The 14,792-nt window shown below is 37.9% G+C and overlaps 1 protein-coding gene across 1 annotated transcript in view; it reads left to right on the top strand.

Moving 5' to 3' along the window:
* The window catches only part of VRK2 (VRK serine/threonine kinase 2), a 45,551-nt gene that overhangs the window by 11,184 nt on the left and 19,575 nt on the right, over positions 1-14,792 (top strand). The window contains exons 3-8 of the mRNA XM_074578546.1: positions 240-295; positions 809-878; positions 1,701-1,788; positions 1,902-2,010; positions 3,436-3,528; positions 12,162-12,294. Of these exons, the coding sequence (XP_074434647.1) occupies positions 240-295; positions 809-878; positions 1,701-1,788; positions 1,902-2,010; positions 3,436-3,528; positions 12,162-12,294 (549 nt within the window). The remainder of the gene's footprint in view (positions 1-239; positions 296-808; positions 879-1,700; positions 1,789-1,901; positions 2,011-3,435; positions 3,529-12,161; positions 12,295-14,792) is intronic.

The following is a 14,792-nucleotide window of genomic DNA, read 5'->3' as shown; positions in this document are numbered from 1 at the left end:
AAAATGTGGGTTAAAATTGCTTCTGTGCTTGTTGATTAAAACTTCCCTGTGTGTGGTGTTTTTGTTTTGTTTTTCCTTGAACTTGGCAAAACTCTGACCTTTAAAAACAGGAGTTCAGTCAAAATGTGTATTTTTTGTCATGTATTTTTTGGTCACCTTATGCAACGTTAGCTTGGTCTTTGTTTGCAACTATATTCTGTTGCATTCATCTTGATCCTCATCTTTTTCTCATTTTGCAGCTTCCCCTCAAACTCATGTTCCTGTAGAAGATGATGCAGTGCATGTAATTAAAGTGGTAATGTGTGGCTCTCGTTTCTAAATTGTAACTTGTATGCAGTTCTTTCTCTTAATTATCTATCCTTATTTTCAGCATTGGGCCTATATTGCATGCTTGTGGCTTTGGTTTTTTTACCCTATTTTTTATATCTTGATATGCTTTCCCTGCTTGGGGATGTATTTGGCATTTTCATGACATACAGTGTTTTCTTGACTTGATTCTTTCCTTTCCTTGATTACTGCCCTCAACAGTTCAGTAAGGAAAATCAGACTATGAACTTAAACACAACTCATCTATAATATTTCTGAAAATAGTATCTTAATTCCTGAAAGAGTCTGTGTTGTTTATGAAAATGTGTTGCCAAACTTTTCTTTTTAGCTACTTACTAAAATTACATTTCAGATGGCATGTTATATGGAAGGTGGGGAAAAAAGGGGTTTCATTGTCTTTGAATTTCTCATACACTTTTCTTTAGAAACTGTTGTCTTTCTCATGCATTTTATGATATTAAGTTTACTTATTTCTCAATAGGAATATCTTGAAAATGGTCCCTTATTTTCTGAACTGAAATTTTACCAGAGGGCTGCAAAACAAGAGCATAGTAAGTAATGTATCAGTTCTGATTCAGGTAGACCTAAGGACAAATTTGGACTTAACTTATTCTAATAAGAAATGTTGCTTTAGAGCTTGTTAGCCAACTCTTTTCATATACACTGAACTAATCCTAGTTGGTGTGATAATAATTTTATATTGCGTCGGGTTTCTTTACTTGGATGTCATCATCCCAGAAGGGCAAATAGAAGTGTGCCAAATTTATTTTATGGACACTTTAGAGTGCACAACAATGAATGGGCTTCAGAGAGAAGCCAGCGTTAGTACAGAGGTATTCCATGGACTAATTGGTGACTGTATTTCTGCTAGTAACTATTTCCATGTGCAGAGCTAAGAGTGTGTGTAATCATCATAGGATTTAGTAGTAATCAAGGCACTTGATTCTGCAGACACTTAAGCATGGATGTGATTTATTCATGGGAACTGTCCTAAAGACTTTAGATGACTTAGATTGCTGGTAGACATAAGCACTTTTGATAGCTTGAAGCATTCTGTGTTGAATAAAGTAGAGCTTCTAAAGGAATTATTTCTTCAGCTATTGGTAATTGCTTATCTGCCTTCTACGGTAACAAAGTACCACATTGCTAGAGCAAAAAACTGCTTCTTGTTTTGCAGAATGTAGAGACCTTCAGAGTAATGTTACGGTCTGAATTGTTTGCTACACAAACTGCTGACTAAGTCTTCTTTGTTTCAGTGTTTCATTTAAAGTCTTGGCTTGATAGCTAAAACAAAACTAACAAAAAATCCCACACCAAACATGAAATTATCTAGCTACCTTTAACTCAATGTTATCTTTTTATGATTATTACAGTAAGAAAATGGATGAATCTCAAAAAAATAAGATGTTTAGGAATTCCAGTGTTCTGGGGATCAGGCTTGGCTGAGTACAAGGGAAAAAGGTAATAAGATGAATTGTAATTAAGCTCAAATTGAGTGAAAATCCATTTTCGACCTGACACAAATTTGTAGTCTTGTCTTAGAGAATTCCTCCCTTTTATGTATTTTCTGGTAGCTATAGATTCATGGTCATGGAGAGACTGGGGGAAGACCTTCAAAGAATCTTTGAAGATTGTGGAAGCAGATTTAAGAAGGACACTGTTCTGCAACTTGGAGCACGAATGGTATGCACGGAGACAGAGGCAATTGCTATGTCTCAAACTTACTGAGTTCAACTAGAAAATTATTTTCTAATATAGTTCCTTTAGGTAGCTCTTGAGTTTAGAATTAAACTTGTGTAAATGATATATATTTTCTTATTTCTGATCTTTTTTTTTTTAAAAATAAAATGAGTATTAAGTAGAAAATCAAGGCTTCCTGCAGACTGGAAGTTGGTGGACTTAAACCAGAAGTTTTTTCTAATAGGTTAAAACATAGACCATACACTTCAAAATGTGTGTCTAGACTGAGATGTGTAAGCCTATTCTCATATGCTTTAATATGTATTGATTTTTTTTTTCCCCAATGTCTGAAGCGTATTGTATTAGACATCCATATTTGTCAAAGTTCACAATTGTATGCCTGAATGCAAAATTTTCAGTGTGTTTGCTGAACAGGCCAGGGTTAGGCTAGTCTGCAAATATCAGTTTTGTTTTCAAATGTGTGTAGGCTGGTACGTACTAACGGAAGATTGTATACATACTCTTTAGTAATATCATTGGTGTTGTGAAAAGCTGCTATTACTGAACTGAGGTGCACAGCAAATGGACTAGAGGCAATGGCTGTAAGGAAGAGGAACTCTGAGTATAAAGGAAAAGTTTTTGCAGAAAGAGTGTCTTAGCACTGGAACGTGCTTCCCAGAGGCTGTGAAACACCCATCCTTTGGGACTTTTAAAACTTGACTGTTCAGCCTCTTGTACAACCTGATCTAACTTATATTAGTCCTGTTTGAAGCAGGGGGTTTAGACTGGACGCCTCCAAAGTTTCCTTTTAACCTAAATAATAATAATAATAATTTAAAAAAAAATGAAGGGCTTTTGTAATGACATAATTGACAAACTTGTAACACTCTTTGTACCGTCCAAAAGCCAGGATTACATTGTCCTTTGTATGAGTTGCCAAGTGCAAACATGTTTTTTAAGAACAATTAGAGCTATTGTACCTCAGTAAGGAGCTGAAAAAGGGTGATGATGCAGGGGGATGGTGACGTAAAATGCAGCTCATATAATAGCTGGCAGGATCAAATATAAACCTTCAGGGCTGATTGAATATGTTGTTTTTAAGAGCTTGGTGTTCTCAGTGTTTCCTCTATGAATGAACTAGTTTCATTTTTGCTTTGTGACCTTAGAAGCTGATACTTGTAGGTAGTTACACAGGGATACCTCGTGGCAAACTGTGGCTTGTTTATGATTTGTCATCAGCTACGTGCCTGGTGGGAAAAGACCCTGTGGACAGAGTGGGTAGCCCTTCTGCTCTATCTCAAAACAAATTTGTCAGCTCAGTCTGCATAGCCCTTGATTTCACTATATAAGTGAGAAATATTTGGTGGTAGGGTTAGGGGCAGAGTGGAGAAGGTGATGTCTTCTTTTCTGTTCTAAATCCTTTCCTAGTTGGATACTTTGGAATATATACATGAAAATGAGTATGTTCATGGTGACATTAAAGCAGCAAATCTACTTTTGGGCTATACCAATCCACATGAGGTAAGCATGTTTACTTATCTACACTGTTACTCTAATGTGTTAATAACTGTTTAGTAGTTTTATGTATATTCTGCATTAACAATTCACGTATTAAAAGAAGTTTATGTGTGAACATTCACATTTTCTCATGACAAATCTGTGAGTGTCTCTATGGAGCTTAAGGTCTGAGAAAGAAGCAGGACAAAGCTCTACTTTGTTCCCTTTGTGCTCTGCTGACTGGGGTACTGGTATGGATGGGCCAACTAATCAAGAGGGTAAGTTAGAGGACCAAATTGCTGTTCTAGGTTATGCCAGTTAAAGTATATTAGTAGAGTTTAAGGATGTTGCCCTTTGTATTTTCACTTGTGGAAGTTCTAGCTTTCTAATACTGTCATGAATTGTGTTTCCATGCTGCTAACTCTCTTGTCCTGTTCATTGTAATAGATGTAACAGGTAAGCAGGATTAAGACTGCTGCTCTCTAACACTGTAAAGCCTAAAGCTAGCCTTGAAATTGAAGTGTTTTGGTGAAACATTTTTGAAACAAATCTTTTGATGCTGTCATACTCCACATGCTCTTATGATGTCTTTTTTTCTTCAGTTAATAAAATTTAAGTATGCTTTTTTTCTTGGGTAAAAAAAATCATTTAGGAAAAAAGGACATCTCTAACTTCAGTTAAATATAATTAGTTGTAAGCGGTACTTCTTTTCTTTTAATTTTTGTTTTTCTGCTGCAGTGATGAAGAACCAGATCTTCCAAAACAGCTCACTGCCGTTGGAGCTTGAACCATTGAACTATATCTGCTTTTTTACAAGTTTCAAATTAAATGTTTGAGTCAAATTTAACTTTCCAGCTTTCTAAAACACACAGTTTGAAAACTAACATGGCTGTTTTAATAGCCATGTTTTTAGACAGTGGTAGCAGCCAGTACGTAATCTCAGTTTATGGTGTTTACCAGCCTGCTGAATCCAAAGAAGGAGGCTATTTAGAGGCAAAACGATCTGCAACCCAAACCCATTAACATAACTCAAATGACTTTTTTTTTGTCTTGGCTATTGTGTATTTTTATGACAGCAAGATATGCTGCTGCTGCTGTTTTTCACATTGAAATAATTTTGGAAGTGTCCATTTACAGTAATAATAAAATTTTAAGACATGTAGCTGACTTTGATCAGCTGCTTTTGCATTAGTGAGATTGTGGGGTGATTTTCTGATTTGTTTCTCATGTTGTCTGCATGAAGATCATGCTGTAATAGTATTATTTTATTTTTTTCATGAGTAGTAAATTCATTGACAAATTAAAAATAAGGTGCTTATGAGTTACTGGACAGAGGTTTTAGGTGGAAGTATAACTGAAGTTTTATTTATTAAATAAAATGAATCAATAGATATTCCAGTGTAAGTAGCACATAGCTCAACATGTACAAAGTGTATGTTACTGCTGAGAGGTTTAGCGTAGAATTTTGTTTCAGTAATTTTTTTTTCCACTGAAATTATTCTATAAAACATTTTTAAAAGTTCACATTCTAATTCAAAAGAGTTAACAGGAGAGAATTTCTAATATTAGCTTGGACTTCTAAGGTATGAATGAAACTTTCATTTCTGTATGCTTAAGAAAACTTAGAGCTGTTCAGATATTATTCAGATAAACTTCCCAGTCATGTGCCCCAGAAATTCTGCAAGTGGCCACGGGTCTGCTGATTTCACTGAAGCCGCGATAACTATACCACACCAGTCTACAGCCATGACAGTGATGATTATTTCTAAATGTATTTTAAGGTAATGTGTACTACAGGGCAGATGGCTTAATGGGACTGTTTCTTGTCAAATAAAAAATTATTTTCCAGACCCAGCTTGCACGGTGTCTTGAAACATGTATGCTCTGTGGCTTGTGGGGCATGAAAAGGAGGAAAAATCTCACTGACATCACAGCTAAAACTTTCAAATTGGCAGATCTACATATGCCACTAATTGAATATCCTTGCCCTGAAATTGTTGACTGTGGTGTGCTCTCTGCCCCCATACTTCAATAACATCTTACCTGCGTTAGGAGCAGTACCAGTCAATATTCTCGCACAGGCTTCAGGTATTCAGAACTGTACATGTGTATTCACGCAGATGATTCTGCATTTGTCATGTCCTGGCTATTTGCATGTGCCATTAATTTGCATGTAATTTTGCCATGAAAGTTGCTTCTTCCTATTCCAAACATGTCCAGTTCCTATGTAAGGCTTCATGATGTTGTGACAGCCTTTTCTACGAATCAAGCTGTCTTTGTAACATGCTGGTGAGCTAGCTAAATGTATTATGTATTTACCAGAGCAGTATTTTGGGAAGCTCTGTGGAGCATTACCACTGACTAAATATGACAACAATATGGAATATTCTATCCTATATCCTCTAAACTGTTGTCAGAGATGCTGTATTTTAATTTGGCAATCTTGTACTAACCTTAGACACTTCAGATAAAACCTCAGGCACTGATATTGCTACCAAATGCCTGTGAAGTGTTTTGTCCAACCTTCTCTCTCTGCTAAAATGGTAGATAGCTAGATTGCTTTGGTCTTGTTTTTTAAAAACAATGGAACTGGGAGGTAAAGTGATCAATCTAATCTCATAAATAGGGAGTGAGAGCATCTAGCCAGTGGCAAACTCAAACTCGGGAACACAAGGTGAGAGATGCGTAGCTCCAGTGGGAGTTGGCATAATTAAGCTGTCTGACCAAACAATTTCTGTGGTGAGTTTTTGTTAAGAATTTTTTGCTAGTGGGTTCTTGCTCTTTAGGGTTTAGCGTTTTATAAGAAAATAAATTTTAAGTGTTCTTTAATTCTAGAAATTTGTTTTCAAAAGGAAGACATAACTAATCTCATAAAAATAATATATATATATATTCAAAATATATTTCGTATTCTGTTCTGGTAAAGAGACATAAATCTCTGTTCAAAGAAGCAGGTGCACCTTTGTACTCAACATTGCATTTTTTTTTTGTCATTTAGTGGCTGCTCATGTGTACTCTTATGCAGGAATTTGTCACTGACTTCCTGCAGTTCAAAAAAAGATCATTTTTCTATGTTAGACCTTCTGCTGCTACTCTCTCTCTGTTCTCTAAATTAACTTGGTAAATTTACACCACAGAAAATAAATATCATAGTCCCCTTTTTGAAAGAACGTGTGAAATCCATACTGCTATCCCCTACCTTCTGTGGCAAGGCAGAGAAACAAATAAAGTAAAGGTCCTGCCACTCTGTGACCTCCAAATGATGTTTAGAAATGGTTAGAAGATCAGAATCAACTGACCTCAAAGAGCAGCTTGCTGCAGATGTATTCAATAGAAGGAAGCAAGGCCATTCAGCGAGTTACAGGTCAAAAGATCAATTCTCTAGTCAATATGTTTCTGAACATGGACCCAGACAGAACAGGAGTGACAGACCGAGGGAAGTACACAACCCATGAATCTCAGAGAGGCCTGAAAGAAAACTTGAAGTGATCCTACCTATAAATTACAGAACAAGTGAAGCACTATCTCAGTATTGTGGCAAGTTAAAGATAATTTGGTGCATAGCAGCAGTAACTGTATGATAAAGCAGAATAATAAGCATTATTGATATAGACTCTAAAAGAGAAATTCAAATCCATTAAACTCGTGTAAATTATGATACTGTTAAAAGAGACGAGCGGTCACCAGACAAGAGCTTAAAATCAGAGTTTTCGATAAATGAAATAAGGTTTGGAAGAATACCTCTTCAAAACAATTACCTTGTAGTATTTCCCCCCCCGCCTTCATGGAATATATGGGCAGACATACTGCAGTGTTGCAGACTCAAGTCTGCACCAGAAGTTGCCTATTTGGACTTTTAAGTGGTAAATTTTAATTGCATTTGCACCTCAGTTCTGATTTTGATTTTAAATGTTTCTTAGACAAGATAGTTACAGAATAAAACTCTTGAGTTGATTATCATAGATAGCTGTAACTGAAAAGGAAAAAAGAATACGAAAATGTCTCAAAATCTTAACTTCTCAGACCAGCTTTCAGTGGACCATTGTAGAAGATCCAGGGCTCACACATTGATCATATAGGAAAAACATGCATGAAAACAATTACAACTTCAAGTTGTTTTTCATTGTGAGATGAATTGTTGTGGTTCCTGCTCTTTAGTCCAGTATGACAGATTTGCTAAAGAGCAGACGAATTGAGAAAAAGGGAAACCTCTGTTCTCCTTCACGTGTGTTCAGGAGAGATACAGTATGCAGAGATACTGTACAGAAACAGCTGAGTTTTAACTCGTGGATGCTGGCTACACCCCTGATCTGACATGTAACTTCACAATCAGGTGGTCTTAATTTTTTTTCATCAGTCCTACTGCTGCATTTGGGTAGAACTTTTTACACTGGTTTAATTTCTTTTTGTAGTAATGGCCCAAATATCTTGGAGTTCAGTTGATTCCAGCATCAGGACTCGCTGCTGACAAGTCACAGAAGATTTCTGCCCCTCTCTCCTTTGCTTAACGTGCTTTCCTCCTTCCTTGGCTTCTGTTTTGTGAAAGATGCTGTTTCTGTCCCAAATACTGCACTTCAGACTTGCTGTCCCAAGATGGACTTCGATCTACCTTCAGTCTACTTTGTAGTGTAGTGTCCAGCTGAAGTTGACAGCACTGTGGCCATTAGCAACCAATCTGCCTCTTATCAGTAGGTATCTACTTAATTATTTACAGCGCATTACGTAAGCTTAGTAATGGAAACACTGGAAAGAAAACGTACAAAGAAAATCACCGTATTGTTACCCTTTCAGCCATAAATCTCCTTCTCTGTGTACTTCAAGATAAAGAGAATACCATGAGAATCCAAAGCACCAGGCTTTAGACTTACCAGATCAGTGCAGTTATATATCATGATGTATAAAAGTTGTAAGAATTTTAGATGTTTAGCAGATATTTAGCACTTCAGATATAAAGCAGTGTTTGGGAGTCGTGCCCAGAAAGGACAAGAGGACTGCTGAATCTACAGCTTGTTACGTGTGCACATAAATAATTATTTGTGCCTGTGTGGCTATTCACTTGAATAAGTTGGGCACATTCATGTTTGCATGAAATTAAGTGCAAAGACTTTAGAAATCTGGCTCCTAATCTATAACAAAATCTATTAATAACAGACCGTGCTAAGCGGTGCTGAGTCTAGTGCAGACTGGGATGTGTAAGACAGGAATTTGAACCAAACCAAGCGTTTAGATAAGTAAGTGTGTGGGAAAGAGTGTACAATGTAACACAGCTAAACCCAGCCTATGTCACTGTTGCACCTTCGTCATAGGTGTTACCCTTACTCTGCATACCTTTTGGTCTCTTTTTGTTCTTATTTCTTTTGTTGTTCCTATAAAGCATGGTATTGAATGGAATTTATGGTATTGAAACACATACTAACACTGACTTAGTTTTTCTTTATATTCTTTAATACTCATCTTAAAAAAACACAACAACCTACAAAGTCATTAAGTCCTCTACCCACCATGTTCTGAGCAAATTTGGAAGGGCACACTGTGTTACATTGTCAAAAAGTGACAACTAGTTATAAAGAACTATATATCTTTTTAATGAGGAAAGGGTTATAATGAGAATTGATGAAATGAAATTAATGGTAATTTAAAATAATGTAGTCATTCTGATAATAGTTGTGGCAAGGCTGTAACCGCGCTGAAGGGGATTGATTTTCGTTGGTGGCCAAGAGGCTCTGCCTTGAGAGGCTACCATCAGTTGCATGTTTGTGGAAAAAATCAGATGTGAAAGTTGTGGAAAATGGCTCAGCTAGAAGTAAGCTGAACAATGACACCCAGGACCAACTTCTGGAGCAAACTGTGGTGCGATCATAGATGTTGTTGCAATTGCATGTGAGTGGCTTTAAGAAGTGATTGCTTCTTGGTTTCCAGGTCTTGCCACCATCAGTCAAGGTATAATAACCTTAAGCTAATTCTGGCTTTTGCAGGGGTTTTCCGGTATAAATTTAAAACTGCTCTGCTGATACTAATGCTGAAGGTATTTTAAGCAAATCTGTTGCTTAAAAATGGACTAAGAGTACATAGTTACCATGATTTATCTGTAGGGTAACTGTTAACTTGTTTTACATAGTTCAAGTTTGACTAGCAAACATTTGTGGCTACTTTCTAGATGCCCTATTGTTAAGATAGTTTGAAAGACCATCAAGGCCGGGCTGCCATCTAGAAGTGTCTGTCACTTAAGCTAGTGTTCTGAGGCCAGCAAGAACCAGAAAGCTGGCAGAGATTTTTTTCTTGTATTGTTTTTTCTAACAATTAAAATCTCATTTTAATATAAGGCATAGCCTGAATTCCTAAAGCTTGAAATCTACTCTGTATTTTGTTTTATTGTATCTGGTCAACTGTACGTGTTAGAAATCTGTAGTGGAGCAAAATCCAAAATTTACCACTTAGCCTGGGAAGAATACACCTTCTAGCCTACTCTCCTTCCCAGCCCACAGAGGATGCAGAAGACTCATAAAACTTGATATTAGGGTAGTTCAAATTAGTTCTCTTGCACTGACTGCGGGTTCAATTAGGACAGGTACCAGAGCATCAGGAATACGCTGGAGAACGGACACAGGAGAAAATCAAATCGGTCAACCCAACAAAGTTTATGCCTCGTCCCAGATTTTCTGAACGTGCCTACAGACTTTAATCTTGTATCACAGTTTGTAGAGTCCGTCAGGTGAAAAACATCATCGGCAGTCTTAAAAGCCATCACCCTGCAGGAAGTGAGCGCTGTGTCCCAGCTTACACGCTCCAAATAAGCACAGATCCTGCAGCAGAAACAGTAAAACCAAGAGACCAGCCATCCCAGGATTTGAAGCTGCCTGGAGCACAAACAGGAATCAGTAGTTCAACAGAATGTGCTACAAAATAACACGTTAAGTTTTCTTGAGGGTTTTTTGTTTGTTTGTTTTTCCTTTACCAGGAGGGACATAATTAAATTACAAGTGAGTGCCAGAAGAGGTTTTTTTAGACTTTTATAGGGTAAACTATTTTTTAACTAAAGAGGAAACAAAACTAAGGTTTGAATAAGTTTTTCTTTATAATATAATATGATTTAGTAAAAATGATCTCTATATGCCTTCAGATGATGTAGCTTTTGCCCCAGAGATCAGTTCTGTTGACAATATAATAGCAGTCTGTAGCATTATTTCTTTTTTTAAGTGAAAAGTACCATACTTGGATATTTATAAAAAAGCAATTCAGTAGTGTGAGAACTGGTCAATGTAAGGGGCAAAGGCCAGGTGGGAGTGTGAAAATGACAGAGCAAGAAAATAACTTATGGGATATTGTGGGGTGGACAGACTGTGATTAAATTCCAGATGCTTTCAACAAGTTACTGCTTGTCAGCTGCGCTGCAGTAATTGACCACGTGCATGTATTAAGTCCACCCCTGTTGGAAGGTAGAACATGTTAATCTGAACTTCATAGAGTGGACTTGTGCCCTTGATCTGAATTCTGTGAGCGGCAGAATTGACATGGATGCAGTACTGCATGTGCTATGCCTATAGAGAAATAGAGGCGTAGGAGCCAGATGGCATGTTTGTCTTGACAGGCAACAGAATAACGGAAAGTAAAATTCAGCTGTCCTGAGCTGTTCTGTTTTCAGCTTCAGATACCGTAAACGTTAGTGAGACTAAGTTTAAAGTCAGTTAATACTTTCACAGTTGAGTCACAAGAATACGCAAGTGCATCTCCCAGATACATCGTTCAGAACTGTGTGGCTTCCTCCTTCTGGTTATTTAGGTGGCTGTGGTGAAACATTTTGAAAAAAAAAAATCACCTGTGCCAGGATGGAAAGGTTAGTGTGGCAGAATGCATGAGCTTCCTGCAATACACACCCTAGGGGCCCAAATTTTTTTCTCTTACGTTGATTTAGCTCCATGGATTTGTTTCAGAGTAACTCAGAGTAAAGTCTGGCTCTGTGCCTTTTTAAAATTTATTATAAATTCAGGAGTGATTTACTAAGATTGCTTTCTGGGTTGGGGGGGTAGTTTGTTTTGCTTTGTTTTATCTTACACTTTATGTTTAAATAGTTGTTGTCAGTATGAACTTACTGACAGTGACATTCGAAAAGACGAGACTACAGCTGGGCTGATGCCCAGCAGCCCTGTGGTCACAGTCCCTCTTAGCACTGGAGCCCCATGTCCGGCCCGGCTGGGGGAAGCTCCTGCCTCTCGCTTCCTCTGGCTTTTAAGTTGCAATGCTGTTATGAAATTGTACAGTCTCAGCTGATGGAAAATTTAAACAGGGGTGTGTATGTGCCTGTTTAAGTAAGGAGGGGAAGGGGTCCCATAAGCAATGTGCTGGTACATAAAAGGCGTATTGCGGTTTATGATGTCTAGATGCCCACCTGGAGAGGAGAGAGCTTAGGAACAAAATAAAAAGGCTGAAATTCTGCTCGACTCTGAAATAAGATAAGAGTATAGTAGTGGAAGGATTTAAATGGGGAGGGCAGCTGTTATAGCCCCCAGTTGTACATATTTTATCCTGAGGCACCATTTGGTTTAATAAAATTTAGATCTAAGGCTGTCCTTAACCTATCAGTTTCTTAAGACTTAATTATAAAGGTTATACTTTCAAAGGACAAAAGCATTATTCATTTGTCTGTTCATGTCTTCCAGGTTTATCTTGCAGATTATGGACTTTCCTACAGATATTGTCCCAATGGGAACCACAAACAGTATCAGGAAAATCCTAGGAAGGGCCATAATGGGACAATAGAGTTTACCAGCATAGATGCCCACAAGGGAGTAGGTAGGTTTCTTCTTTTTATTTCAGAGGAGTGATTACAGAATGAGTAATCAGGCTGTGTGAGCTGGTATATACAATAGAAGTAGTCTTGGGGATTGCTCAGGGTTGATCAGACCCTCGTGTGGTGACCTCTTCTTGTACCTGGGAATGCTTCTCCAGGGCCAGTGTGGGACGGGGAGCCGCACGATTAAAACGAAAAGGCTGCTCTACGTATGGTACTGGGAGGCTGACCAAGATGCCCTAAGAGCTTGCCATTAAACTTAATTAGTTCATGTTGGGAGTACTGGATTGTGTTTGCTATACTCTGTAGAGGCAGAGGCAGTATTTGCTAATGTTGTATTGTCAAGAAAAAATGTTTTGAGTGTGCACTGTCCTTTAGGGAGAGCTGTGTCTGCGTGTCACCATCTGTGTTATGAGAGGATATTTCAAGATGACATTCCTTCTGCAAGGAGAAAAACCTTTTTTGAAGCCATAAAGTGTTAACTTTTTGAAATCTTTTTCCAGTAGCCTTTCATATATCTTACTTATTTAAACTCACTTTGATGGTATTGGAAACACATTTGCAGGTAAATTACATACATAGTCCTTTTATTGGATATTGATTGTACTGCCTTGCATTCCAAGGCAGACTTAATTCAACAATTCCCTAATTAGTTAAAGTCATAACCTATGTCTTGTATTCATTTACCATTAATTAAACCTTAGCTGTTTATTACACTGCAGTCCAAATCCAATAGCGGACCCATAGAGCCATGGAAAAGGGAATGGGAGGTCAATATCGAAAATATATGGTGCAAAGTACCACTGATGGCTGCATTGTTCACAATCAATATGGTCAATGCAACACAACTTTCTTAGTTGCTATGTCAGCAAGACAAAAAGTCAATTCTAATGTTATGCTAGTGAAAAAAATGGTGATTATTGAAAAACTTTGACTCTTGCTACAAAACAGTGTTTTTGTTAACTTTTCTTTCCCGTTCCCCCCCTTCACCCCTAAGATCTTCTAAAACAAAAGGAATGGTTTTCTGCTGCCAGCTTTGCTAAGATCATAGTGTCACAAGTGATAACTGTAGAAATTTGTGCTTGTTAATAGCTGTTGAACTGTTACCTTAAACTAATACTTTCTAACGAGTTTTAGTTGGCATAAACAACTGTATATTATTGCTTTTTCTATTAAAAGGACCATTGACCATGTAATGTAGAGGGTCTTGATAATTTGCTAGTGCTGTTAAAACCTGCAATCGTTTAACTCTGGTCATTAGGAAAAATGAAATAAGTCTGTCAAGTATTTGCTGGTAAGACAATTGCACGGTTTCACCTGCTAAAAAATATTTTGTGGTGAAGAGGGCATCTGTTTCAGACTCTTCCAGCTCTTCCAAGCATACAGTGCATTTTCTGGAGACCTGACTCTGGCTGGTTTTCCTGGTAGTGTGAGCGATGGGGCTGGGTACTAGTATTTGATGTGGATGCTGTTTGAAGAATAGGTGGAAGATGGAGTATTTGGGAGTTGGCAGTTGAATAGTTACAGCAGCCAGTTTGTCTAGTGGAAAGGTGTCTGTTGAAGGGGATGTGGTTACAGGACAGATAATTCCTTTTATTTGAAAGAGTAGGAAAATTTTACAGATGTGGATGGCAGAAGTTGTGCACATGCAAGTGTGAGTTAAGTCGTCGTCTTTTGCAATCTGTGGGTTAGATTACCCCCTCAAGTAGCTAAAGCTATGATGGAATTGGTGAAAAGCAGAGGACTCCAGAAAACAAAATATTCATAAAGATAGCTTGAGGGAGCTTACCCCCATCTTACACTTGAAAATGTTTTGCTTGTTAATAGCTGCAAACAGAAAATCCACAGATTTTTCTGAGGCTCCTGCCGGAAAAGCCTGCAGAATGTGATGTGGTGTCTGGTATGTCGCAGAGAATCCAAACGGTTCACATTGAATGCCTCTGCTCTGACCTTGTAACAGCCTGAATTCATTAAGGTCAAATTACCAGAGTTTCCCATTTGCAGCAGGTCTCAACATCCCAGGGAAAATATGCATCTGCAGCGACTTCTGTTGGAGACTGCACAGGTCCAGATGGCAGAATATAGCAACTGGTTTCCCTCATCTCATCTCTTGTTGTGAGGTTGAGAGCTGCGGAGATGTTTCAGGATACTAGAAGCCTTCCAACAGCTGGGGCAAAGGGCTGCTTTGCTCAACAATCTCCTGTACTCCTGACTCGTGATTGAGCCTCAGCGCAGTCTCATGTACCAGGCGAGGTAGGGTGCTCTTCTGAAGGATGTTTAAAGACTGCTTCACTGTCAGCAAATTAAAGCTGCGTGGACAGCCTTCATTCTGGTGTTACCCTGTTTTTCAAAATGGAGTATTTTTTTAAATTTCAATGCTCTTGGCATATAGTTCTAACCTTTAAATGTTATTTTATATAAATGAAATCTTTTCCAGAGAGCGTTTCCTTGAATGTATGTAGCAACATAAATATCTCAAAAACCTCAAAACCCTTGAATA

This window comes from Larus michahellis, chromosome 3 (genome assembly GCF_964199755.1).
Source record: "Larus michahellis chromosome 3, bLarMic1.1, whole genome shotgun sequence".
Taxonomy (NCBI): Eukaryota; Metazoa; Chordata; class Aves; order Charadriiformes; family Laridae; genus Larus; species Larus michahellis.
Note: the sequence above shows the minus strand (reverse complement) of the source record. Positions and strands in the feature narration are given on the sequence as shown.